This window comes from Phascolarctos cinereus, unplaced genomic scaffold, assembly GCF_003287225.1.
Source record: "Phascolarctos cinereus isolate Bilbo 61053 unplaced genomic scaffold, phaCin_HiC Scaffold_9;HRSCAF=440, whole genome shotgun sequence".
Taxonomy (NCBI): Eukaryota; Metazoa; Chordata; class Mammalia; order Diprotodontia; family Phascolarctidae; genus Phascolarctos; species Phascolarctos cinereus.
In genome coordinates this window covers 224,566,589-224,592,702 of record NW_027556402.1, presented here as the reverse complement: position 1 = coordinate 224,592,702, position 26,114 = coordinate 224,566,589, and the positions used below count along the sequence as shown (strand labels likewise).

Below are 26,114 nucleotides of genomic sequence, written 5' to 3'. Positions count from 1 at the left end.
ATCATATGTCAGGAGAACTCATTCAAAACAAATTTAACTTTCACACTTGGGCATGGGAATATAAACAGTGTAGCAAATTACAGAATATTTAAGGTATGACCCATTCTTTCTACTTTAACTTGTGGCCTTACTAATAAATACTTCCTTGGACATATGCTTCACACATAATAAAATTTATTCACATACAGTGCTGGTTTTCAAGGAGTCATTTGTTGGGATCATGTCTCAGGGTTCAGAGCCACATTCCTGGATCTTAAGTTTCATTTCAAAAGAGAAGGACCTCGAAATCTTCTTTAGAGAAAGACTTAGAAGTCCAGGACATTGGGCTGAAATGTATTATTTCAGAAGCTTAGGAACTTCAACCCACCTGCTGTGAACTGTTCTTTGGCTCTGAGACCAGCTCATCTAATGGGCAGAAGAAGAGCCAATTGTTCTGTATCATTTCCTGTAAATAACTTCTCTGGGCCATGCCCAGGAACCAAAAAAAAAAAAAGGCAAATAGGAATGCCCAGGAACCAAAAAAAAAAAGCAAAATAAGAGTGAACCAAAAATCCTTGCAGAGTGGAAGAACCCTCACTCGGGGCAAAGGACTCTGGAGTGTTTTTCTAGTTAAGAGTGGATTTGTCCCCTCATCTTAAACCTTTGACAATTTCTCAATTATTCTTCTTCTGGTAAAAGACCTGGCATAGAGCTTAATCTTATATTTTAAGGGGGGAAAAACAAATCTAAAAATCCTCTTTGTAATAGACACGTTTCTACCTGTTTTGGTGTGTGTGTATGTAAATGAAAAGATGATGGAATTAAAGTGATGCCCTGGGAACATGGTGGAAAAGCTGCCACTTATCACTATGACTTTGGACTTCTTTGCCTCTCTGTGCCTCAGTTTCCTTATCTGTAAAATGACTAGTCCAGTGGTTCTTAACTTCTTTTGTGAGTTAGTCTGGTAAAACCTAGGGATACCTGAGTGATTTTATTTTAAATGCATAAAATACACAGGACAAAGGAAACTAATTATATGGAAATATAATTTTCAAAATGTTTTAGAGAAAGTTCATGGACCCAGGTTAAGAATCTCTGGACACAATGATCATTGATCATCTGCTCTACTTCTAAGACACCATGTTTATCAAACAATCAACAAATATTCATGACATGTCTTTGTTGTTTAGTCGTTTCAGTAATGCCTGATTCTTTGAGACTCCATTTGGGCTTTTCTTGGCAGAGATGCTGGAGTGGTTTGCCATTTCCTTCTCCAGTTCATTTTACAGATGAGGAAACTGAGGCAAAAAGGGTTAACTTACCCAGGGTCACACAGCTAATAAATGTCTGAGGCTGTATTTGAACTCCTGAAGATGAGTCCTGGTTCTAAGCCCAGTGCTCTATCCACTGCACCACCTCACTGCCCTCAATGAGATACCTATTATGTCCTCACTAGGTCCTGTGATATGAAGGCAAATAGGTAGGCAACCTGGAAGAAGTTTCAGCTATGCATCAAAAGTATAGAGACTAGCGCTATTTTACAGGGCCTCCAAGCAAGAAAACGATTCAATGCATCCTTCAGAAGCCACATTCCAAATTCCTTCATCTGGCATTCAAAAACTTCCCAATCCAGCCTTCATGTGTTTTTCCAGTCTTATTTCCTGCTTCTTCCCTCCACGCAGCCCATGACCTAGAAAAGGAGGATTCCTTGCAGCTCTCCAAACATGGCCAGTGTATTCCTTTCTGTTTGTGTCTTTGCTCAGGTTGTTTTCCCTGTTTGGAATATCCTCCTGTGCGAGGCCCAACCAACCCCTTCCTACCCATTCTTCAAAGATTAGTTCAAATGCCGTCCTTTCTATTGAAGTGCCCTGGATCCTTCCAGCAAGAACCAGTTATTCAGCCCTGCAACTGAGGACTCTATATCTCTCCAATACCATATTTTCACATTCTTCCTTCTATTGTAACCAATCAGTAAACATTTATTAAGCACCTAGTATGTGCCAGGCACTGTATTAATCACTGGCAATATAGAAAGTGTCTTTACCAATTAAGTTAACCAAATATTTATGAAGCAAAATTAAAAAATATATATTTATTAAATGCCTACCAAGTGTAATTTACCATGGGAATACAAAGATAAATTCAACAGAGATCCTGCTCTCAGGGCCCTTAGAACATAAGAATTTAGGGAAAAAAATAAGCAGTTAGATGATTCATGGAAGGACTATGATTAAACTAAGTTTTCCTGTCCTTTTTTTTCCATTTAAAACTTTACTTTTCAACGAGCTATAGCCTTGTCTCATTGATACTAACTTAGGTAGAGCAGCAGAAAAAATGCTGAGCCTGGAGTCAGGAAGACCTAAGTTCAAATCGAACTTTAGTTGTACTAATTTCCTATTTAGTAGCTGTGTGACTCTGGGCAAGTCACTTAACTTCTGTGCCTCAGTTTCTTCATCTATAAAAGGGGATAATAATAGCATTCATATCCCAGGGTTGTTGTGAGGATCAAGTGAGATAATATTAGCAGACCATGAAGTAAACCTCAAAATATTATACAAATAGGGGCAGCTAGGTGGTGCAGTGGATAGAGCTTCAGCCTTAGAGTCAGGAGGACCTGAGTTCAAATCCAATCTCAGGCACATAACACTTACCAGCTGTATGTCCCTGGGCAAGTCACTTAACCCTATTTGCCTCACCAAAAAATATATGTCAAGTGGTTGGCAAATGGTTGTCATAATACTTATTATTTGCAATACAACAAGAAAAAAGAAGCTCCGGTTAGGTTGAGGAAGCTCAAGCACTAGTTTCCTAATTATTTCACTTGGATTTTGGTTTGAACCAACAGAATGAATGACCTCATTATTATACAAATGGACAATATAAAAAAAATGGTGGTCCACATTTCATTCATGTCAGTTGCATAGGGGAGTATTGGAGGATCTAAATCTCGCATACCTGTTGTGAAATTGAGAATAATCCTTGTATATCTCTGGGCTCCACATTGGAATGCTATCCTGAGTTACTGAGTGTAAGCCTACCACCTGGATTGCCTGCTTGAGGAACTGGGGTAGAATCAGGGTCCAGGAGTAATGAGTTTTGACTCTGTGCTTCCTTTTTGGCATGTAGCTTTCCCAACATGTGCGCTGGTAGAATCGGCAAGCCAAAATCTGTCCCTTGGGTGTACGGCCTCTGATAAAGATGAGGCCAATGCATAAAATCATCCAATTCCACTTCACGAAAGTGTCATACCATATAACTTCCAAATTGGATGTTTGCTGTTCAAGCGCCAATGTTATAAAAACATTCCCTGACTATAAAATGGAAAGGAAAGGAAAATGGGGCATGGACTAGGGGGAGGCAGCCTTGTTCATGAGAACGCTGAGTGCTGTTCACCCATGGAAGAAAATCCTTTCTAGTTTTCTCCTACTTGAAAATATGGTAACTCATTCTTGCAAAACTATCATTCCATTTGATTCAGCAAATGTTTATTAAATGCTCACTCTATACAGGGCACTTGTAGGAGAAAACAAGAGGGCAGGAAAATGCCCCTGTTTTGCTTTTCCAATTTTACAAAAGTTAATATATTTGTTGGGGTAGCTAGATGGCACAGTACTGGGCCTGGACTCAAGAAGACTCATTTTCATGGGTTCAAATCTGGCCTCAGACACTTACTAGACCCTGGGCAAGTTACTTAACCCTGTTTGCCTCGGTTTCCTCATCTGTAAAATAAGCCAGAGAAGGAAATGGCAAACCACTCCAGGATCTCTGCCAAGAAAACTCCAAATGGGGTCACAAAGTGTAGGACACAATTGAAAAATGACTGAACAGCAATATATTTGCTGTGGTTTTTAAGTTAGTCATCAGATTGGAAAAATAAAAGGGAAAGGAATGAACCATGTGTATTTTACTCTCGCCATTTTTGATGAAACTTCCTGACCTTATAACAAATTAATTCAACTTGTTCTGCTTGTTTCCAAAGGGAAGAGCTAGGAGAGAGAGAATTTACAGAGGGGCTGGCTCATGAAAGGAAAAACTAACAAGTGGACCCTGTCTCAAAACGGCATGGGTGAAATTACTTCTCTATCAGTGTCAGTGGAAAAGAAAGGTCAGTCTGCATAATGATGTTCCTTTGGTGAAAAAGGATTGCCCAAGGATTTTTCATCAGGCCAGTCCCCCGCCCCTTCTCCAGATCTTTAAGAAATATTCGGTATTTGAAGTCTGTTCTGATTATTTAAAAAGGAGGGAAGACACAGAAATGATTTGCAAGTAACACAAAGGGACCTCAGTGGCCACCATTTCAGTCCAGCCTATACCCGCACAAGAATGCCCTGTATACTATACCGTGTCTAAGGATGCATAGATTTTAAAGGGGTAGAATGGGGATTCAAACGCACGTCTTTGGAATGTTTTAACTTCATTCTCAGCGCTCTTTCCATTTACACAAACAGAGCTTGTATATTGATAGTGTTTTGGAAAGCAGTCTGAACTGCCTTCCAAATGTAACACTCAAAGTCAGGGTTTAACTTGAAATATTTCTGTGCTGTTTCAAAGAAATAGGAAAACAGGTTAGCTTTTTGGCAATTAGGAAAAAGAGAGGCAAGCATATGGATTTAGAGTCACATATGGAAGAACACACAAGATACAGATTTTTCCCCCTTGTTCTGTGAAATACATTAAGTGCTGATCATTTTGACTACATGATGGAAATTTTGCATTTCTAAGTAGAAATGAATCTCTGGCCCTTCCAGCCAGCCATATGACAATGGCAAAATTCAGCAACCTTTGTTCCTAAATCTTTGAATGACATTTTGAGTTTTTGGCCAGAAATGTGATATCATGGAGTCATAACTCTATATTGTAAACTGCTATGCATAATTCATAAGAAGAAAAGGGAAAAACCTCTTAACATCCTGTGTGTTCCATTGGTACCCTGGGATATCAAGAAACTAGAGCAGGGGTTCTTAACTGTTTTTGTTTCTTGATTTTAGAGCTAAAAGTTACCTTAGACATTATCACATCCAACTTTCTCCTTTAGACTTTGAGAACTTACGTGATTTGCCCAGAGTCACACAGCTAGTATGTGTCAGAGGCCAGATTTGGAGTCACATCTTCTCTCTGTTAAGTGTCTACCCACTGTGTGCCACCCAGCAGCCTCTATGACCCAGGCAGAACTATTTGCCTTCCCCCTTCACTTTGCCTCTCTCCAAACATTCATATTTTTGTCAAGAGCATGTTTGTCCTCTCAGGTTTATAACCATAGAATCCTCCTTCACTCTTCTCTCTCTACCCCCTTCCCATACTTAATCAGTTGCCAAGTTTTATTAATTGTATTAGCACAGAATCATTTAAAAACAAAACTCTTATCTCTCTTTTTCTTGTTGTACTCTAGGCCAGGCTCTTATCACTTACTGCGCAGACTACTGCAATAATTTCCCAGCTGGACTCCCAACCCCTCCCTTCTTCAGTCTGTATTCCATGAGGCCGCCATGATAGTCTTTTTAACCCACAAGTCTGACCATATCACTATGCCACTCAAAAAAACCTTTTATGGCTCCCAACAGGACAAAAAAAACCCTCCTCAGTCCAGCCTCTAAAGGCTTCCATAGCTGAACGTCAGCTGACCTTTCTCGCCTTGTTTCCTACTTCTCCCCATCCCGTGCTAGATACACTGTAGCCAAAGTGGATCAAGAGCTGTTTTCTGAACTTAACATTGTCTCTTTTATCTCCACCTATTCCTGCCAGGCTTCCCCATGTCTTCAATGCAACCACCCCAACCTGGGCCCCCCAGAATGTTTACCATCATTCACCACTTCTCCATCACTATCGATCACTATCGCAGTGGACGCTTGTTCCGTCCCCTTCTCCTCGAGCAATCTGATCTCTTTCTTTGCGTACGTGTTGTCTACTCCTGTTACAATATAAGCTCCTTGGGGTGGGAGGGAGCTGGGAGCCGTTTCATTTTGGTATTACATTCTCCATGCTTTGTGTACAGTAGCTATTTAATAAATGTTTGTGAAACTCACCTTGGTGATGAACTTCTCTGTACTTTGCTAGGCTGGTTCTCATCCCATAGATATATGGTCCATTACTGGGCCATTACCAGGGGTGGGGAACCTGCAGCCTCTAAGCCACATGTGGACTTCTAGGCCCTTGAGTGCGGTCTTTTGACGGAGTCCAAGTTTTACAGAACAAATCCTTTTATTAAAGGGACTTGTTCTGCGAAGTTTGGATTAAGTCAAAGGGCTGCACTTGAGGACCTGGAGGGCCACGTATGGCTTTGAGGCTATAGGTTCCCCACTCTAGAGTCTGTGTGCTGCTACCATTGCCACTGAGAACCCAGGATTATCTTCTTCTCACGGTGAGGCATCATAATAGAACTTTACTGGAGAATCTTTTATAAATACACTGAATTGCATACTAATTACAAAGTATAAATGTTTGGTGGAAGAGAGTAATAATAAAGCATGTAACAAAACAGAAAAACCCTCCTAAATATCCATATAGATATCTATACATAGCATTGTTTCTTCTTTGACCCACAAATTCTATGGCTTGGAAATGTGTTTTAAAATTCAGGGCCCATTTGAAACCATGACAAAGTTTTCCAGTGTGTCCTGGTAGCAGAAGCCAGTTACCTTCATGTTTTTCTGGTCCGTATTCTGGTCTGTCAGTATGATTCCATTTTTCCACTGTCTAAATGAAAATCATATCACTTCTATTTTGCTCCATTCTGCTGGTCCTGGCAGGTATGTCACTATACCTTACCTACATTATTCTCTCTCAGTAGCTGTGATTTTTTTATCTGTGTGAATATACCCTCCACTGAAGCTAATTGTGACCCCTCTGCGACCAAAGCAGAGAAGCTGGACGATTCATCTGTGGGGCAGAAAGGCCACATGTGCAGTCAATGATCCTGATGAAGGCATCGGCCTGTTTTTCATGCTGATGCTGCCTGTGGCTAGCACAGAGAGATAGGGAAATCTAGACCCTCCAGCCTGCTGTTTGTTGTGGTTTAGGATGCAGTTTGTTTTTTGGGTTCTGTTTGTTGTTACTTCATTATATGACAACCGAAGAGCTAGGTGTGTTGGAAGGTGAGAGAACAAGAAGGTTGAACTGTGCAGCATTAGGGTCTGGTTCTGCTGGGTGGCTCTCCCGATGTCTGGAAGTATTGTACACTCAGCAAATTGATATGCCTGGGGCCAGAGGCAGGCATAGCAACAGCAACAGCTATAACAATGACCATACTACTGCTAGTGATGACAATGATAATAACAGCTGGCATTTACAAAGTGCTATAAAGTTTGGGGCATCTCGATGGCTCAGTGGGCAGAGCACCGGGCCTGGAGTCAGGAAGTTATTGTTCAATCATATCTGACTCTTTGTGACCCCATGGACTATAGCACTCCAGCATTTCTATCCTCCACTGTCTTTCTACATCTGTCTAAGTTCAGGTTTGCTGTTTCCATGACACTAACTATCCATCTCAGCTTCTTCCATCCCTTTCTCCTTTTGCTTTCAATCTTTCCCAGCATCAGGGTCCTTTTTTTTTTTTTTGGCAATTGGGGTTAAGTGACTTGCCCAGGGTCACACAGCTAGTAAATGTCAAGTGTCAAGAGGCTGGGTTTGAACTCTGGTCCTCCTGACTTCAGGGCTGGTGCTCTATCCACTGTACCACCTAGCTGCCCCATCATCAGGATCTTTTTCAATAAGTCCTATCTTCTCATTATGTGGCCAAGGTATTTAAGCTTCAATATTTGCATTTCCAGTGAATAGCCTGAATTAATTTCTTTAAGTATTGACTGATTTAATTTTCTTCCTGATTAAGGACTCAAAAGTCTTCTCTAGCACCACAATTTGAAGGAATCAATTCTGCGGTGTTCAGCTTTCCTTATAGTCCAACTATCACAGCCATACATTACTACTGGAAAAACCATGGCTTTGACTAGATGGACCTTTGCTGGCGAGGTGATGTCTCTGCTTTCCAGTGGCTGTCCAGATTTGCCATAGCTTTCCTTCCAAGGGGCAAGCATCTTTTAATTTCATGGATGCAGTTGTCATCTGCAGTGATCTTTCAGCCCAAGAATATAAAATCCGACATGGCTTCCATTTTTTCTCCCTCTGTTTACCAGCAACTGATTAGAACAGTTGCCAAGATCTTAGTTTTTTTTTATGTCAAGCTTCAAACCAGCTTTTACATTCTCCTCTTTTACCCTCATGAAGAGGCTTTTTAATTCTTTATTTTCTGACATCATTAAAAATAGTTCAAAGATTTTATTCTGGTAGCTTTAATTATAATGCTTGCTTGTCGAAATGAAAACTGAAGACAAGTATACAAAACAGTTGATTACTAATTGTGTATTGAAAGCAGTAAGAGATTCCACAACAGCAAACAAACCAGTTCTGAGTTTTTCCTGAGATAAAATTTAATAACTCCAGCATCTTTAGTATTTATCAAAATATAAAAGAAAGATAATCATATTTTGTTTTCAGATGGCAGATCTGACCCTTTTAGTATGAGGGAAGTAGTAAAGCAAAGTTCACACATATGCAGACACGGGAATTAATCCAAAAGGAGATGGGATACTTCTAGAATGGTGTCAGAGTGGTATCATCTGCATATCTGAGATCATTGATATTTCTCCCAGCAACCTTAATTCCAGCTTTTGATTCCCCCAGCCTGGCATTTCACAGGCTGTATTGTACATATCAGTTAAATAAATAAGGTAACGATATACAACATGATCATACTCCTTTCCCAATCTTAAATCAGTTGTTCCATTTTTGATTCTAACTGTTGCTTCTTGGCCCGTGTATAGGTTCCTCAGAAGACAACTAAGATGATCTAGTACTCCACTCTCTTTGAGGGCTTGCCACATTTTGTTGTGATCCACACAGTCAAAGCCTTTAGAATAGTTAATGAGGCAGAAGGAGATGTTTTCCTGGAACTCCTTTGCTTTCTCCATAGTCCAGCTAATGTTGGCAATTTGGTTCCTATGCCTCTTTGAAAACCAGCCTTTTCTTCTGGTAATTCTCAGTTCATGTATTGCTGAAGCCTAGTTTGCAGAATCTTGAGCATAACCTCCCTGGCAGGCGAAATGAATACAAGTGTTTGGTAATTTCAATGTTCCTTAGCATTGTCCTTCTTTAGGACTGAGATGTAAACTCATCTTTTCCAATCCAGTGGCCGCTGTTGGAGTCAAGAAGACCTGAGTTCAAATGTGGTCTCAGATACTAGCTGTGTGACCCCAGATAAGTCACTTAATATTTGTTTCCCTTAATCCGCTGGAGAAGGAAATGGCAAACCACTCAAGTATCTTTGCCAAGAAAACTCCATGGACAATGTGATTCATGGAGTCACGAAGAGTCAGACATGACTGAATGACTGAACAACAGATGATGTTTAAAAAGCTTTTTTTTTTTTAACAAATATTATTAACTCTATTTTATAGTTGTGGTAATGGAGGCATTTAGAGGTTATATGACTTGCCCAGGGCCACGCAGCTAGTAAATATCTGAGGCAGGTTTTGAACTCAGGTCTTTCTGATTGCAGGTCCAGCCTTCTCCCCATTGACTCATTTAACACTGAATTTATGATGATTTTATGTCAAAAGGTCACTGACTGTGCCTACCCAATGGGCCAGGTGCCTTCCTCAGGCTCTCTTGACCTCTAAAGGATAACAGTGGACCAGAGCTCTCTATTGGTTACCTCTTGCGCTCACTATGCGAGCAGTTCATCTTCTTTCTTATCATATAAGAAAGGTCAGCTCAAAGAAATAAAATCATAATGGCCAAGAAACATTCATATACTGTGCCTGATACTTTTACAATGCTTGAAAGTTATAAGCTTTAGTAATAAAAAAGAAAGCTTTCTTATTGTTCAAATAGTCAAAACGGACAGCAGGAAATTTTTAAGGAAACAAAATCAAGAGAATTTTATTATTTAAAAGTCAAATTAGGGGGGAAATCCTTAAAGAATGATTAAGCCCTAAGATGGTGGTGCTTAATAATGACAGTAGCAGCAAAAATAAAAATAGCACGTTGGCACCAGCTGTTCTATCGTGATTCCACCGTGGCAATCTTCTTGTCAAAGTACATGAGTTAATATTTGATTCAGAATGTTAGTGTTGGGAAGGTGCTTAGGGATCACTGAGTCTGACCTCCCAGTTTTATAAATGGGGCACAGTTCCAGAGAACTTGTGGAAAGGCATGAGCTAGTTCATGGTACATAGGTCCTGGATAAGGACTTGGGTCTGCTGCTTTGTACTCAGTGTTCCTTTTAAATGATGTGCTGTTTGACATTCATCTTTACTTAATTTTTAATCAGATTCTTCATGAAAAAATTGAGAAAGAAAACAGGTTCCATTCTCTTTTTCTAAGGTAGGAAAATGCAGATAATTTCTTTTCCTTTACATGGGAGGGAAGAATATCCTCTGATAGCATCTCAGCCACATTGTCTTGTTTTGGCCAAACTGGATAAAGGGTAGGACGGATCCAGGGAATTTTGTCTAGCTCCTTGCAGTACAGTGCCATCTTAAAAGTGCTAACAAGAAGGATCTTTCAGAGTTTGATCTCACCTCAAAATAGGAAAGAAGCAATTTTACATGCTGGGCTGATAGTCCAGGAAAGGGGGAAGCACATGTTATAATGGACAGAGTGCTGGTGATCTGAGTCAGGATGTCCTCATTTGGCTACTTGTGACTTTTATAACGTCAGAAATTCACTGGACTTATGTAGGCTTATGCTTGAATGTTTCCAGAATGTTGTTAGCTTTGGAGTCAGGAAAGATCTAGGTTCAAATTCTACATTAGTTCAAAGCAGCATGTGGAAGCCCCCTTCTCTATAAGTGCTTTCCTCTTTTATAAATAACCAGATTGTATTAATTGATCTCTAGGGCCTCCATATTGAGTCAGCTGCTAAATCTTGTTGGCCCTACCTCTACAACATCTCTTGCAGTAGCCCTCTTCTCTCTACCCACACAGTACCCTCTTAGTTCAGGCCCTCATTACTTCTTGTTGAGACTATTTACGATAGCCTCTTAATCAGCATCCTGATTCCAAACTCTCTCGTCACCAATCCATCAACCACATAGCTGTTAAAATGATATTCTTAGACTACAGATAGGGCTTTTACTGTCCTTACTGAAAAACCATATTCAATGGCTCCCTATTGCCACTAAAATAAAGTTAAAAATCCATAGCCTAGCATTTAAAGCCCTCTTAATATTGTTGGTTGGTTGTGTTCAACTCTTCATGACCCCTTGGACCATTTTATGCCAATATTATCCATTGGGTTTTCTTGGCAAAGATATTGGAGTGGTTTGTTATTTCCTTTTCCAGTAAATTGAGGCAAACAGAGGTTAAGTGACTTTACCAGGGTCATGTAACTGATGTCTGAGTCTGAATTTGAACTCGGGTCTTCCTGACTCCAGGTCCAGCTCTCTAACCACTATAAAATGAGCTGGAGAAGGAAATGGCACCACTCCAGTATCTTTGCCAAGAAAACCCAATGACTGAACAACAACAACAACAAATGAAGAAGCCATAGTAGCATAGTGGATAGAAGGCCAGCCTCAAAGCCAGGGTTTAAGTCCTGTCTGTGACACATACTGGGAGTTAAAGGACTGGCCCATAGTCACACAACTACTAAGAGTGAAATGTGGGATATGAACCTATGTCTCTCCTGACTTGTGCCATACTGCCCATTACTGTGTTCTAAGTTTACCTTCACCCCTAAAAAGACCAATTGCTCTGACTTTCCAACTCATCTTTTTTTTGTCACTCAGCATTTACTAAGTGCCTAGTGAGTCCAGTTCATTGTACTCAGCCCTTTGGGGAAGCCAAAAAACAAGCAGACAGACAAACAATTGAGTAAGATAGAATCCTTGCCATTGTGGAGATTATAGTCTAGATAGAAAGATGACTCTTAGACCTTTAAATATCACTGACTCACTAAACGCTCAGTATTTATATATAGCACTTTGAGATTTGCAAAACTCTTTGCAGATGTCTCATTTTATCTTCATAACAACTCTGGAAGGTAGGTGCTATTATTATCCCCATTATATAGATGAGGAAATTGAAGATGACAGAGGTCAAATGACATGTACAAGGTCACTCAGCTAGTTAGTGTCTAAAGCTAGTTTAGAACTCTTCTTGACTCTGGTCTAATGCTGTATCCATTGCACCGTCTACTGCTATGTAGTAACAGCAAATGCTTAACTTTTGTACATCAAGGCCCATCTAGTCCTGACCTGGCTCTTAGTGGTGCTAGCTGCTTATGAAAAGATTTGCATTGAAAATTAAAACTAGATTATCAGTAGACATAAAGCTGTGAAGAGAGAGGGCAGAAGGAGGCAGTTCAGCAACAGAGGGATGAAAAGTGAAGGCATTTTAGGGATGATTACATTAGATTTGGATGGCATTCAGGTTGGACCTAGAAGGACTGGTAAGACCTGGGGAGGTGGAATTGGGGGTTAAAGGTGAACAAGGCAGAAGGGATAGTTAGGAGCAAACAGAAGGCTGGACAGAAAAGGGCACGTCTGAGGAACAGGGGATAGTCCTGCAGATAGTAATAAACCTAGAAAGGTCAGTTGGGACCAAAATGCCTCTGTAGTCTCAGCTTCCAATTAGTAACCACCTTGGGAACAGGAACTGTGTTTGCTGTTGTGTTTTATTCTTCTCATATTCATTGCACTGCCCTAATAAAAGGGATAGCCGTAGATGAAACTGATCCATTAGGTTCTGGTGCCCTTTCTTCTTTGTCTGGGTTTCCTGAGTAACCATCACTTGCCTAGACACAAGTACCTAATGTGGACAAGCTTTTAGTAAATCCTCTTTAGAAAATCACTTTTTTAATTAATTTATTTTGATTTATCAACAATCACTTCCATAAGCTTTTGAATTTTAAATTTTCCTCCCCCTCCTTCTCCACCTCCCTCCCCAAGATGGAGTGCAATCTGATATAGGCTACACATACACATTCCTATTAAACATATTTTCACATCAATCGTGTTGTAAGGAAGAATTAGAACCAATAGGAGGAACCACAAGAAAGAGGAAACAAAACAGAACAGAAGAAAAAAAAAACAAATAGTGTGCTTCGATCTGCATTCAAATTCCCTAGGTCTTTCTTTGGATGTGGATAGCATTTTCCATCATGAGACTTTTGGAGATGTCTTCGATCCTTGCATTGAAAAGAAGAGCTAAGTCAATCAAAGCTGGTCATCACACAATGTGGCTGTTACTAGAAGATCACATTGGCTTTTTTTAAAATCACATGTTAGGGAATGATTTCAGGGCGGGGGGGGGAGTGCTTTAATACGATTTTAAAGATTATAATAGATTTAAAAAGTACACCTACCTGGAAAAAACAATTCTTTTTGGAGTTTTGCTCTGGATTTTTGGGAAAAACATCTTTTCTTTAGCCATTCTGCTTCGAAATCACTAATGTGTTCATCAGGCCATATGATATGTACCTTTTAACACAGTAAACAAACGTGTGTTTATATGCTGTTAGACACTCAGTACTTTTCAGTAGAAGCTTCAAACTCAAATAGAAATGGATCTCTGTTGACTTAGATCTTGCCTGTTGACTTAGAAAACTGCAAATTAGCATTATCTTTGTTATATTGTATTTTTATTTATTTTGTTAAACATTTCCTAATTACATTTTAATCTGATTCAAGTCTTTCTGGAATTTTGAGCCTGTCACCTCTACTCTACAGTCACTTAAAAAAAATGTGGAGAATTGGGAGATTTAGCAAATATCTGGATTGAAATGTAAACCAAATTACTCTTTAGCATAGAAGCCAAGAATTCTAGAGTTTTGAAGTCTGTCTAGGCCCAACACTTCATTTTGTAGATGAGGAAACTGAGGCCCAGAAAAGAGCTGTCTCTTGCTTAAGGTCGCATGATTTGTTAGTGGCAAGAGTCAGAACAGTGGCTCTGGTCTCCTGACTCCCAGTTCTTTGTTTTGCTAAGTCATCCTGCTTCTGAGGCTAGGTATAGTTAATGAAAGATATGAAATTGGCACGTCTGGGGTTGTGACATGTTACAGCTGTGTGACATGCTTTAGAGTTCTAGATGGAGTTAAGGTTGCATCCTGATGAGAACATGGTCTCCTCTCTCCTCTCTGGTTGTGAAAGCACAGGCTTTCAGCCTTTGTACGAGACCTTTTGTTGATTTATCCAAGTCTACGTCATCATTGTGAGGTCAGGCTTGGGGTCCGGGAATGAGGGGAGTGGTGTTCAGGAGCACATGAATGCTAGCAGTGAAATCCTTGAGTCAGTGAAAGGCCCAATGGGTGGACAGCACAAGGTGGCAGAGTTTTCCTTCCTTTCCGGGAGTCCATTTCAACATTAGAGAGGTGGATTATGGTAAAGAAAGGCTATGTGTGTGACTGTAGCAACCAGATTGGTAGCCAAACCACATACAAATTAAGTTCAGGAGTCAGCACACTTGGATTTGAGTTTGAGCTTTGGTCCTAACTTCAGGTATAGCCTTGAATCAGTCACTTAGTCAGAAGAACAGAATTTTGGAGCGGAAAAGGACCTAAGCAGCCATCTAGCCTATCCCCACATCTGGAACAGAAAAACCTTTCTGAATATTAGTTACCTCAAACACAAAAATGAAAAAGGTTCTTAGCTGGGATTTCATTGACCAATGGATAGATTTCGGGGGCTCTGTGAACTTGGTTAGAAAAAAATTCAATCTCATTTTCACTAATTTCTAACAAAAATTTAGCATTTCATTTATTTAAAAAAATGATTCTGAGAAAAGTTCCGTGGGCTTCACCAGTGTGATGAAGGGGTCCATGACACAAAAATGGTTCCAGATCCCTACACTAACTGTTCTTTAAGATCCCTTTCTGAGGATTCCATTCTATTCCATTCAATAAAATTCAATTCTAAGACTTATTGGTAGATCCCAACCTTCTGGCTGGAGATTTCTGCATTGAGCTTTGGGCTCAATCAGTCAATTGAGTATTAAGCACCTAGTGCGCACCAGACACTGTACTGATATCTAGGGATATGGGCATACATTTGTCTAGCAAGGTTAAAAAATAGCCCCTTAATACAAATTTCTTCAAAATTAGTTTAACTTTTTCTTAAAGGCAATATTAAAGGTTTAAAGAGAGAAAATACCTTTCTTTGGTTGATCAAAGTTAAGTGCTTGACCCATGTGTTAACGTCGAGGGCTTCGATGAGGAGTTTACGAGCTTTTGCAGAGTCCAGGTAGCAGCAAGGGCATTGGCAATTGTCTCTCAGCCACACGGCAGGGTAGAGAGACTCTTCGCCGTCATCCCAGTGAATCTGGACCAAATGGTCGGCATCCAGAGCCTCCACCTTCAGGATAGCTGAACTCATGCTGCCAGCCCTTGGCAGGAATGTCCAACCTGCTGTGGGAGAGCAGAGTTAAAAGGACATAGCTTGTTCTTTTGCCCCACAAGCAAAGTACATGGTGTGTTTGTTCTTTACTTAGCTACCACGATTCACATTTTGAGGAGACCTTTGTTGCTGTTAGATTATTTTACATGCTGGCAACAGAAGCAGTAGATGGAAAATAAACAAGATAATTATTTTGAGTCAAGGACTGGGAAGAAAACAGTCCTTCAGTTCTTCCACTGTGATTTTAAAGAATCACATGCACTGAGTTTGGACTCGATGAAAATTGTAATTTTATCATTATAACTGTATGAAATTTTTAGAAAGCAAAATTCTCCATAATTGAAAAATATACCTAAGCTTATTTGTTATTTAATAACAAATGCCTATGAGAAATGGAGAGAAAGAGGACCTTAGGAAGACTTAGGTTCAGATCTTGCCTTTGACACATACTGACTATGTGACCCTGGGTAAATCACTTAACAGCTCAATTGCCTGAAAGAAAATGGAGACAGAGAAATAGCCTCAGGCAGGAAGACCTAGATTCAGGCTTGCATCTGAAATATACTGGATGTGTGATCCTGGACTAGTTATTTAAATTTTCTTTGCCTTAGTTTGCTTATTTGTAAAATAAGTGAACTTGTTCCAACCCTGAGAGTTTGTGCTTATTATTTATTTATTTATTTAATTTTTTTTGATGGGGCAATTGGAGTTAAGTGACTTGCCCAGAGTCACACAGCTAGTAAGTGTTATGTGTCTGAGGCCGGATTTGAACTCAGGTCCTCCTGACTCCAGGGCCAGTACTCTATCCACTGTGCCATCTAACTGCTCCTCTGTGCCTATTTTTTTTTAATATAAATTTATTTATTTGTAGTTTTCAACATTCATTTCCACAAATTTTTGAGTTCTAAATTTTCAACCCATCTCACCCTCCCCCCATCCCAAGATGGCATGCATTGAGAATACCCCTTCCCCTAGTATGTCCTCTTTTCTTTCTCTCCCCCCTTCTCTTATCGCCTTCCCCTTCTATTTTCCTGTAGGGCAGGTTAGACTTCTGTACCCCATTTCCTGTATTTCTTATTTCCCGATAGCATGTGAAAACTTTTTTTTTAAACATATGTTTTTAAAACTTTAGGTTTCAAATTTTCTGTCTTCCTCCCTCCCCACCCACCCTCATTGAAAAGGCAAGCAACTCAATATAGGTTGTACATGTGCAGTTATGCAAAACACTTCCATAGCAGACATGTTGTGAAAAACTAACTCTATTTCCCTTAATCCTATCCTGCCCTCCCATTTATTCTATTCTTTCTTTTGACCCTGTTCCTCCTCAGAAGTATTTACTTCTGATTACACCCTTTTCCAATCTGCCCTCCTCTCTATCATCCCCCTGCTCTCTTGTCCCCTTCTCCCCCTATTTTCTTGTAGGGTAAGACAATTTCCATACCCAATTGAATGTGTATGTTATTCCCTCCTTAAGCCAAATCCTATGAGAATAAGATTACTCATTCCCTCTCACCTTCCCCTGCTTCCCTCCACTGTAAGAGACTTTTCTTTTCTGTTTTTTTTGTGAGATAATTTACCCCATTCTACCTCTCCCTTTCTTCTTCTCCGAGTATAATCCTCCCTCATCCCTTAATTTTATTCTCCAGATATGACCCCTTAATCTTCAACTCACCCTGTGCCATCTATCTATCTCTCTATCTATCTATCTATCTATTTATCTATCTATCTACATACATGTAATTTTTTTCCTCCAACTACCCTAATATGACAAAGGTCTCATGAGTTATAAATATCATCTTTCCATGCAGGAATGTAAACAGTTCAATCTTAATAAGTCTCTTATGATTTCTCTTTCCTGTTTACCTCTTCATGTTCCACTTGAGTCCTGTATTTGAAAGTCAAATTTTCTATTCAGCTCTGGTCTTTTCATCAGGAATGCTTGAAAGTCCTCTATTTCACTGAATGACCATTTTTTCCCCTGAAGGATTATACTCAGTTTTGCTGGGTAGGTGATTCTTGGTTGTAATCCTATCTCCTTTGCCCTCCGGAATATTATATTCCATGCCCTCTGGTCCTTTAATGTAGAAGCTGCTAAATCTTGTGTTATCCTGATTGTGTTTCCACAGTACTTGAACTGTTTCCTTCTGGCAGCTTGTAATATTTTCTCCTTGACCTGGGAACTCTGGAATTTGGCTATATATTCCTAGGAGTTTTCCTTTGGGGATCTCTTTCAGGAGGAGATCTGTGGATTCTTTCAATTTCTATTTTGCCCTCTGGTTCTATATATCAGGGCAGTTTTCCTTGATAATTTCTTGAAAGATGATGTCTAGGCTCTTTTTTTGATCATGGCTTTCAGATAGTCCAATAATTTTTAAATTCTCTCTCCTGGATCTATTTTCCAGGTCAGTTGTTTTTCCAATGAGATATTTCACATTGTTTTCTAACTTTCCATTCTTTTGGATTTGTTTTACAGTGTCTTGATTTCTCATAAAGTCACTAGCTTCCAATTGCTCTATTCTAATTTTTAAGGAAGTATTTTCTTCAGTAATCTTTTGGACTTCCTTTTCCATTTGGCCAATTTTTCTTTTTAGGGCATTTTCTCCTCATTGGCTTTTTGGACCTCTTTTGCCATTTGGGTTAGGCTATTTTTTAAAGTGTCATTTTCTTCAGTATTTTTTGGGTCTCCTTTAGCAAGCTGTTGACTTGTTTTTCATGATTTTCTTTCATCACTCTCATTTCTCTTCCCAGTTTTTCCTTACTTGCTTCTCAAAATCCCTTTTGAGCTCTTCCAAGGCCTGGGACTGATTCATATTTTTCTTGGAGGCTTTGGATGTAGGAGCTTTGACTTTGTTGTCTTCTTCTGGTTGTATTTTTGATCTTTTTTCACCAAAGTAAGATAATATAGTCTGACTCTTTTTGCTGCTTGCTCATGATCCCGGCCAATTACTTGAGTTTTAAACTCTTTGTTAAGGTAAGAGTCTGCTTCCAGTGTGGAGAATGTACTGTCCCAAGCTTTGGGTGGTTTGTACAGCTGTTTTCAGAGATACTTGTAGGGCCCTGTAAATTTTCAGTTCTTCCAAGGTGGTATGATAAGGGGTGAGTGAGGTGTTTACTCCTTTCCCGGCCTGCGACTACAAGTACTCCTTTCTGTCCTGTAACTGTGAGGAGGGGTTTCTCTGCACAGCCACTACAAGCTCCATGGCACCAGCGCTTCTCCTCACCCCAGCACTGCAGCCCAGAAGTGTGGCCCAGATCCAAACACGGGCAAAGCAAGATATTCCTACCTCAGCACTGGCAAAGAGATCCCTGCAATCCCTCTCTGACTCCCCCTCAGTCTGTGGGCCGGAAGCTCGGGAAGCAGCTGCCTCCCCCCCCCCATGCTCTTGGGGAATGAAGCTGAAACCCCACCTTCCTTTCTCAGCACCGACAGAAACAGACTTTTCCCACTGACCTTCTAAGTTGTCTTTGGCATTAGTGGGTTGAGAAGTCTGGAAACCTCCACAGCTGCCTGTGATTCAGTCCTCTGAGGCCTGCTCCAGGTTCACTGCGTCCTGCACACCCAAGCAGCCCTGCGCTGTGCTGTGCTCCCAGCCTGGCCCGATACACCTTTCTGATCAATCATCCAGGTTGTCTTGGGCTGGAAATTTGTTTCACTCTGTCTTTTTGTGGGTCCTGCTGCTTCAGAATTTGTTTAGAGCAATTTTTTTTATGAGTATTTGGAGGGGTTTGGAGGGGAGCTTAAGCAAGTCACTGCTTTCACTCCGCCATCTTGACTCTGCCCCCCTCCTCTGTGCCTATTTTGGTGACTGGGAAGTATGACTAGATAGTTGCTCACGTGTAGTAAACTATAATCTCAGTGCAAATTAGCATTGTATTTGGCATCCACAAAAAGCTGTTTTGAATTTAGGCTGCATCAATCCATCAAGCATTTATTAAGCACCTACTATATGCCAGACGCTATGCCGAGTGCTGTGGTATACAAAGAAAGGGCCAAAATATAATACTTTCCTTCAGGGAATTCACATTCTACTGGGAGAAATAACATGTAAACAATTAGGCAAAGATGCGATATAAGTAAAAGGTACTGATCTCAGGAGGAAAGTACTAGAGAGGGTGGGAGGGGGAATTGGGAAGAATAGCCTAGGAAAGAAGAAAAGATTGGAACTGAAGCCAGGGAAGGTAGGAGGCAGAGGAGAAGAGGGCGGGTATCGCAGGCGCGGGGGTCAACCAGTGCAAAGGCACAGATTGGGAGAGAGTGTTGTGTGTGAGAAACAGCAAGGAGGTCAGTGTAGTTGAATCTTAGAATGAGTAGAGGTGAGTAAAGACTGGAAAGGTAGGAAGAGGCCAGGTTGTAAAGGGATTTACATGCTAAACAGATGATTTTATATTTGATCATGGAGGCATCTGGGAACAACTGGAGTTTATTGAGTTTGGGTAGAGAGGGGACTGGTGTGGCCAGAGCTTTGCTTTAGAAAATGAGAGAGCTGAGGCAGGGAGACAAAGATCATCATACTGCAAGTCATGACAGTGTTCCAGATGTGAGATCAACAGAGTCTGTACTGGGGTTATGGCTTTGTGAGTCTAAGAGTCTCTGAATTTAATTATGTTGAGATTTGGGCAGAATTTGCCTTTGGCCCCATGTCTGAAGACCAGCATTCGTGAGAACAAACCTCAGAATGTGAAATAGTTTTAGAGTTAAATTTATTAGGTTGTTTGGAAGAGTGAAAAAGAGGGAGAGGGGAAGGAAGGAAGGAAAGAGGGAGGGAAGGAGGGAGGGAGGGAGGGAGGGAGAGGGAGGAAAGGAGGGAGAGAGAGAGAGAGAGAGAGAGAGAGAGAGAGAGAGAGAGAGAGGAGAGAGAGAGAGAAGAGAGAGAGAGAGAGAGAGAGATGGAAATAAGAGGTGGTTCCCTTTCCTCCAGGTTATGGAAGGTTTACATTATGTAGGATTTAGACAACTGTACCCACACATGAACCCAAGTATGCAGTTATGCAAGTTTCCCACCAGAACAATTTGAAAGCAAAGTAAATTGAGATGGATATCAGCAAATATAAACAGTCAGCAAAATTGAAAAACATAAGGGAAACCCAAACACAAACTTGATTGGACCCTAAGAAAGACCTGGGCAAATGGATCCGAAACATAATGTTTGGGGTGGATCCAGGAGCTGGGGGACCCCAAAATTTCTTACAGCCATCTCTGGTATTCCTAGAAAGTTACTGAGGTCAGGGCAACATTCTGGGTTCAAACAATCTCTAGTCACATGAAGGTATATTTAAACAATATAATAATTATTAAAATTTCTGAACAATATAGTAAAGTGTTTTCCACAAGACTTTCTAGATTGATAGGACTTGCTATGGCTTGCATTCCACTGAGTAGCCAGTGGGTTATACGTGAGAAAGTCATTTAACCTCTCAAGTGCCCTAGCCAGCTCTCCCAGACTATAAGCTGTAGATCTGCTTTGGTAGGGGTTCCCTTCTGATTGGTGAAATAACAGGTCCAAACCAAACTGAACCAAATCAAACCAAACAAAAGCACACCCTCCCCAGGCATTTAATATCATTACAGAAAAATCTAAGCTTGTTAAAATGCTTCTTCTCCAAATCAGAATGTTAATTCTAATAATTAAAGCCTCATGAAATGAAACTCTTTCAAATAATGGAAATATGAGGCTTTGATTCAAAACCCAGATAATCTCACGGTTGGACAGGACCTCAGAGGCCACCATCTCATTCAGTTTCTCCCTGGATAATAATAATAGGTGGTGATAATAGATAATAATTAGCTTTGAAAGCCCTTCACAACCTGGCCACTTTCTACCTTTGAAATCATCTTATGCTTTGCTTCCTTCTACTTATTCTATAATGTAGCAACACGAGTCTTCTTTCCGTTCCATCTATTTGGTATTCTATCTCCCAACTCTGTGTCACCTATGCCTGGAATGGTCTCTCTCCTCACCTTTACCTATTGTTTTCCTTGGCTTCCTTTGAGATTCAGCTGAAATCCCACCTCCTGCAGCAGGCTTTTTCTGATCTCCATTCTTGCTACGGATGCTGGTGCCTTCCTTCTGGGATTACCTCCCATTTCCAGTATATCCATCTTATATGAACATAGCTGTTTGCACTTAGTCTGTTCCATTGGAATATAAGCTCCTTGAGGGCAGGGACTGGTTTTTTTTTTTTGCCTTTCTTTGTATCCCCAAAGCTTAACACAGTTCCTGGTATATAATAAGCACTTAATAAATGCTTATTGATTGATTGAACACTATTTCTGCCATACCATAGCTTAAGTTCAAGTTGCTGGTTGCGGCAGCCATGTACAAGGTCGATTCACATAGAGCTCGTAGTCTGCTGTATATAAACTGTTCCGTATATATGTTTTTCATTCTAGAATCAAGTGATTCGCATAATTTCACTGTTGGAAGGGATTCCCTTAAAGGAAAACAAAGGCCTGAGAAGGTCAAACCTTTGGAATAATTAACAGAGCTGGGAGTTAAGTCCAGGCTCCCTGGCTCCAAATTCACTGCTCTTTCATTGGCCAGCACCTGGTATATATTTATAGTATATATTTATATCTACATAGTAGATAGTTAATACATGCTTACTGATTGATTTTTTAACCATACTACCTCTATTATAATATATGTGAAGCCCTTTACAAACTATAAAACAAATGTTGGCTATTTCTATGATTATTTATGCAGTTGATTTTTAAAATCCAAGTAGAGAATTTTTCATTTGTCTCTATAAACTTCATCTCTAGAGGTACAGTGAATAGAAAGCTGCCTTGAGGAATCAGATGGACCTGGGTTCACAAATATTTGTTTTGAAGCAGGTTAAATATCTCCTTGCCAAAGTTGTAGGCCCTCATGAATTTCTGTGGCCAAGAAACATTTTGTTACCTGCTAGGCAATAGTTGGCCCTCATGCTGATTAAAACTGTAGGAGGAAATGGCAAACCACTCCAGTATCTTTGCCAACAAAACCCCATAGACAGTTTGTCCACAGTGTCACAAAGAGTCAGCCGCTATTGATTGACTGAACGACAATAACAAGGCAATAGTGTGGTGAAGAACTTCCCTGAAACTAACCAGGCTGGGGTTTGGACAGAGTTTGTCTACAGGCCCCTATCTGAAAGCTTTCTAGATTGGTCAGAGCTGCCACAGCTTACATCCCACTAGTAATATAGTCTACAGGACCCAGCAACTCCTCCAAGGCACCATGGGGCTCTGACACTGACTGATTGTGTGATACTGGGCAAGTCATAGCTCAGTGCTCATGATAACTTTTTTTTTTAATTTTTAGAATAAAACAAGCAATTCTATAACATAGTATAATAAAAAAAGATGACTATGAAACTAAAAAAAAAAACAACAACCCCAAAACAAACAAAAAAAGCTAAATCACAGAGAAAATCTTCTGACCTACATTGGTAGAAGTGCTTCACCAAGAGCACCCCATGCCTATTAAATCACAGGTCCAGAAACATTAAAATAAGAATCTTATTAGATTTGATCAATCATTCTGGCTTGTTGAGTCTCTATTGTGTAGACTGGGAACTCATCGAGGGCAAAGACTCTTTGTTTTTTGTCTTATTTCCTAGTTAGCATGAAGCCTTCCACAAAGCAGTACTGTTTATTGAATTCAATTGAATTTGTTGAATTTGTTTTCATGGGTTTTTATGTTTAGTCAGAAGAGTTGCACAAGGTGCTGCTGGCTATTGGAGATGGCACTTGTGCTGATGAAATCAGCCTTCATTGAAAATATCAGAGCAGGCTTTACTCGGGCTATTTACTACATATATTAATAGATCATAACTTCAGAGCTAGAAGGGAATTCAGACACCTCTGGTCCACATTCCCCCTCCCCAATTTTACAATGAGGAAAATGAGATTAAAATGACTTGCACAAGCAGAGATTTGAACTCTGGTCTTGTGATTCCAAATACAGCATTCTTTCCATTGTAGTGGACTGCCTCTGAATCATAATATGGCATAAAGAATATACATCTTGTAGTTTGAAAAAGTGGGTCTGAGTCCTGAAGGCTGCTAATTCCCTCTGTCTTCTTGGATAAATCATTTCCCCTCAATAGATCTTCATCTATAAGATCATTAGATCAGATCTCTACGGTCCTTACTAGTTCAAAGGGCTGACTCAAATCCAATTCACGCTCAAGTTAAGACATCACCCTCATGATATTGTTGGTTCTCCTCAAGAACAAATGATGAACAGCAAACAATAACAATTACATGTTTTATGATCTATAGCAGCAAACTTGCCTCCACCCCAATTAAAATTTTAAAAATTGTATGCATAATGCCCCTAACCAAGATTTAAGGCTCATATTTTAAAATCCATTTTTACAAAGTAGACTATTAGTACAAATCTCCGCATCTATCAATCTGTCTATCTAGATATCTACCTATAGTATTCTTATGAACTTTTAAGATCATAGGATTATAAATTTTGAGCCGGAAAGGTTCTCAGCAGCTTATCTAGTCCATCCTCAGTATTTTATAGATAAAGAAACTGAGGCTCAGAGAAGGTGTTTGCCCCAGGTCACTTAGCTGGTGAGTGACTGAGGTAGGGCACTGAGGTCCTCTCACTCCAAATCTTGGGCTCTTCCACTGTTTCTTTCTACTTTGATGGCTCATTGTAGCTTGGATGTGATGTAGGATTCTTGAAGGCTACACCATTGGAACCTAAGCTAAAGCAGGTCTTACCCATCTAGAAAGCCTTTAGAATGGGGCCTGAAGACAAGTTTTAAGTTCTAAACTGACAATTTCAGGAAAACTCTTCACCAGAATGTTGCCCAGTAGGTGAACAATTATTATTATGTTAAATAATATTTTACTTTTCCCTAATTACACATGAAAACATTTTTAAGCATTCATTGGTTTTTTTTTTAAGGTTTTGAATTCCAGAATCTCTCCCTCCCTCCCTCTTCTCCCCTTTCCTTGAGATGATAAGCAACGTATAGGTTATACATTAGCAGTTATGTAAAACATTTCCATATTAATCATTTTGTGGAAGAAAACTCCAACTGAAAGCAAGCATGAAAGATAGTATCCTTTCTTCTGTATTCAGACAACATCAGGTCTTTCTCTGAGGCAGATAGCATTTTTCATCATGAGTCGTTTGGGATTGTCTTGGGTCATCTTACTGCTGAGAAGGGCTAAGTCATTCCCAGTTGGTAAAGAATTATTTTTGAACACAGAAACTCACAAAGACTATCCACTAAGACAAGGAGTGATTTGATTTACTTCAAAAACAAATATTTATGCATAAGAGGCTGCGCTTGGTTTATTACAGGGCGTATTATCATTACCAATTAAATTATAGGCAAATATGCATCTGATGAATAGATGTGTGTTTTCTATATACTTTGCTATAAGCCTTCAAGGAAACAGATTAATAAATTTGTGGTCCCTGACCACAAAGAGCCTATAATCTTATAGGGAATATAGGACTAACAAATGTTAAATAATTAAGGGGTAAATAGAAGTGACTTTTTGAAACAGTACAGAAAAAGAATAGATTAGAATAGACTTGAGTGGTGAGGGAAACTTTGATCAAGTATATGAAACCGTGAAGAAAGGATGGGATTTGGATAGGTAGAGAGGAGGAGGAAAAGTATTCAGGTAGAGAGAAGAGTGAAAATAAAGACATTGCAGCAGTCACTCAAGAAAGAAAGCATTTATAAAGCACCTGTTGTATACCAGAGCCTGTACAAGGGGATACCAATACAAAAATGAGACAGTAACTGCCCTTAAGGAACTTATATTCTTTTGTTGTTTGTTGTTTAGTCGTTTTCAGCCGTGTCTGACTCTTTGTGATCCTTTTCTGGGTTTTGCTTGGCAAAGCTACTGGAATAGTTTGCCATTTCTTTCTCCAGATAATTTTATAGATGAAGACACTGAGGCAATTAGGGTTAGGTGACTTGCCCAAGGTCACACAGATAGTAAGTGTCTGAGGCTGTATTTCATCTCAGATTCAGTGCCCAATGCTCTGTCCATTGTACCACCCAGCTGCCCTAACTTACATTCTGCTAAACTGCCACTAAGCATGAATGAGCTTGATCTCTGTGGAACATTACAAATACTAATTTAACTAATGTAGTACAAGGTGCAGAGTGCTAGACCTGGGTTTGAGAAGACTGGACCTTAAATCCAGTCTCAGACAATTACTAGCTGGGTGACCCTGGGTAAGTCACTTAACTGCAATCTGCCTCTGTTTCCCCATCTGTAGAATGTGAATAATAATCACAACTACCTCCTAGGGTTATTGTGAGGATAGGATACAATAATATTTGTAAAGCATTGTACAAACCTTAAAGCACTGTGTAGGTACAAACTACCAGTGCCAGTAACACTCCCACTTCCACTCCCACTCTCAGTACTAAGTTCTAAAGAAAAAATGGTTGGGTAAATAGGCTTGAACAAGTTTGAATATGAGGAGTTATAACTTGATATAGTAGGCCCCCCAAAGCTTTTGAAGATTCTTGTGCAAAAGCACAAGACAAAAATATCTGGAAGAAAGGAAAAGAGAAGTATCTGCAGTGGGAGAAATTAGATCCATTGAGACCAGATTAAGAGGCTGTTGAACAAATCCATGTTTAAGATAACAAGGACCTTTGAAATGAAGAGGGGAAAAAAGAGACAAGGTTTAGCAAGTCATTAACTCAGTAGAGATAAGGAAAATCCAAGAACTTTCAAATTAAAAGGGATGGTAGAGGTTCTATAATCCAGTCT

At 39.9% G+C, this 26,114-nt stretch overlaps 1 protein-coding gene across 2 annotated transcripts in view; it reads right to left on the bottom strand.

Moving 5' to 3' along the window:
* BBOX1 (gamma-butyrobetaine hydroxylase 1) overlaps positions 1–26,114 on the bottom strand; it is an 86,270-nt gene that overhangs the window by 50,462 nt on the left and 9,694 nt on the right. Inside the window, exons 2-3 of one of the 2 annotated variants that reach the window (XM_020977789.2) lie at positions 15,122–15,375; positions 13,339–13,453 (exon numbers count right to left, since the gene is read on the bottom strand). In XM_020977789.2, coding sequence (XP_020833448.1) covers positions 13,339–13,453; positions 15,122–15,343 — 337 coding nt within the window. In that variant the 5' untranslated portion in view covers positions 15,344–15,375. The remainder of the gene's footprint in view (positions 1–13,338; positions 13,454–15,121; positions 15,376–26,114) is intronic. The other variant, XM_078148264.1, reaches the window with a different exon arrangement.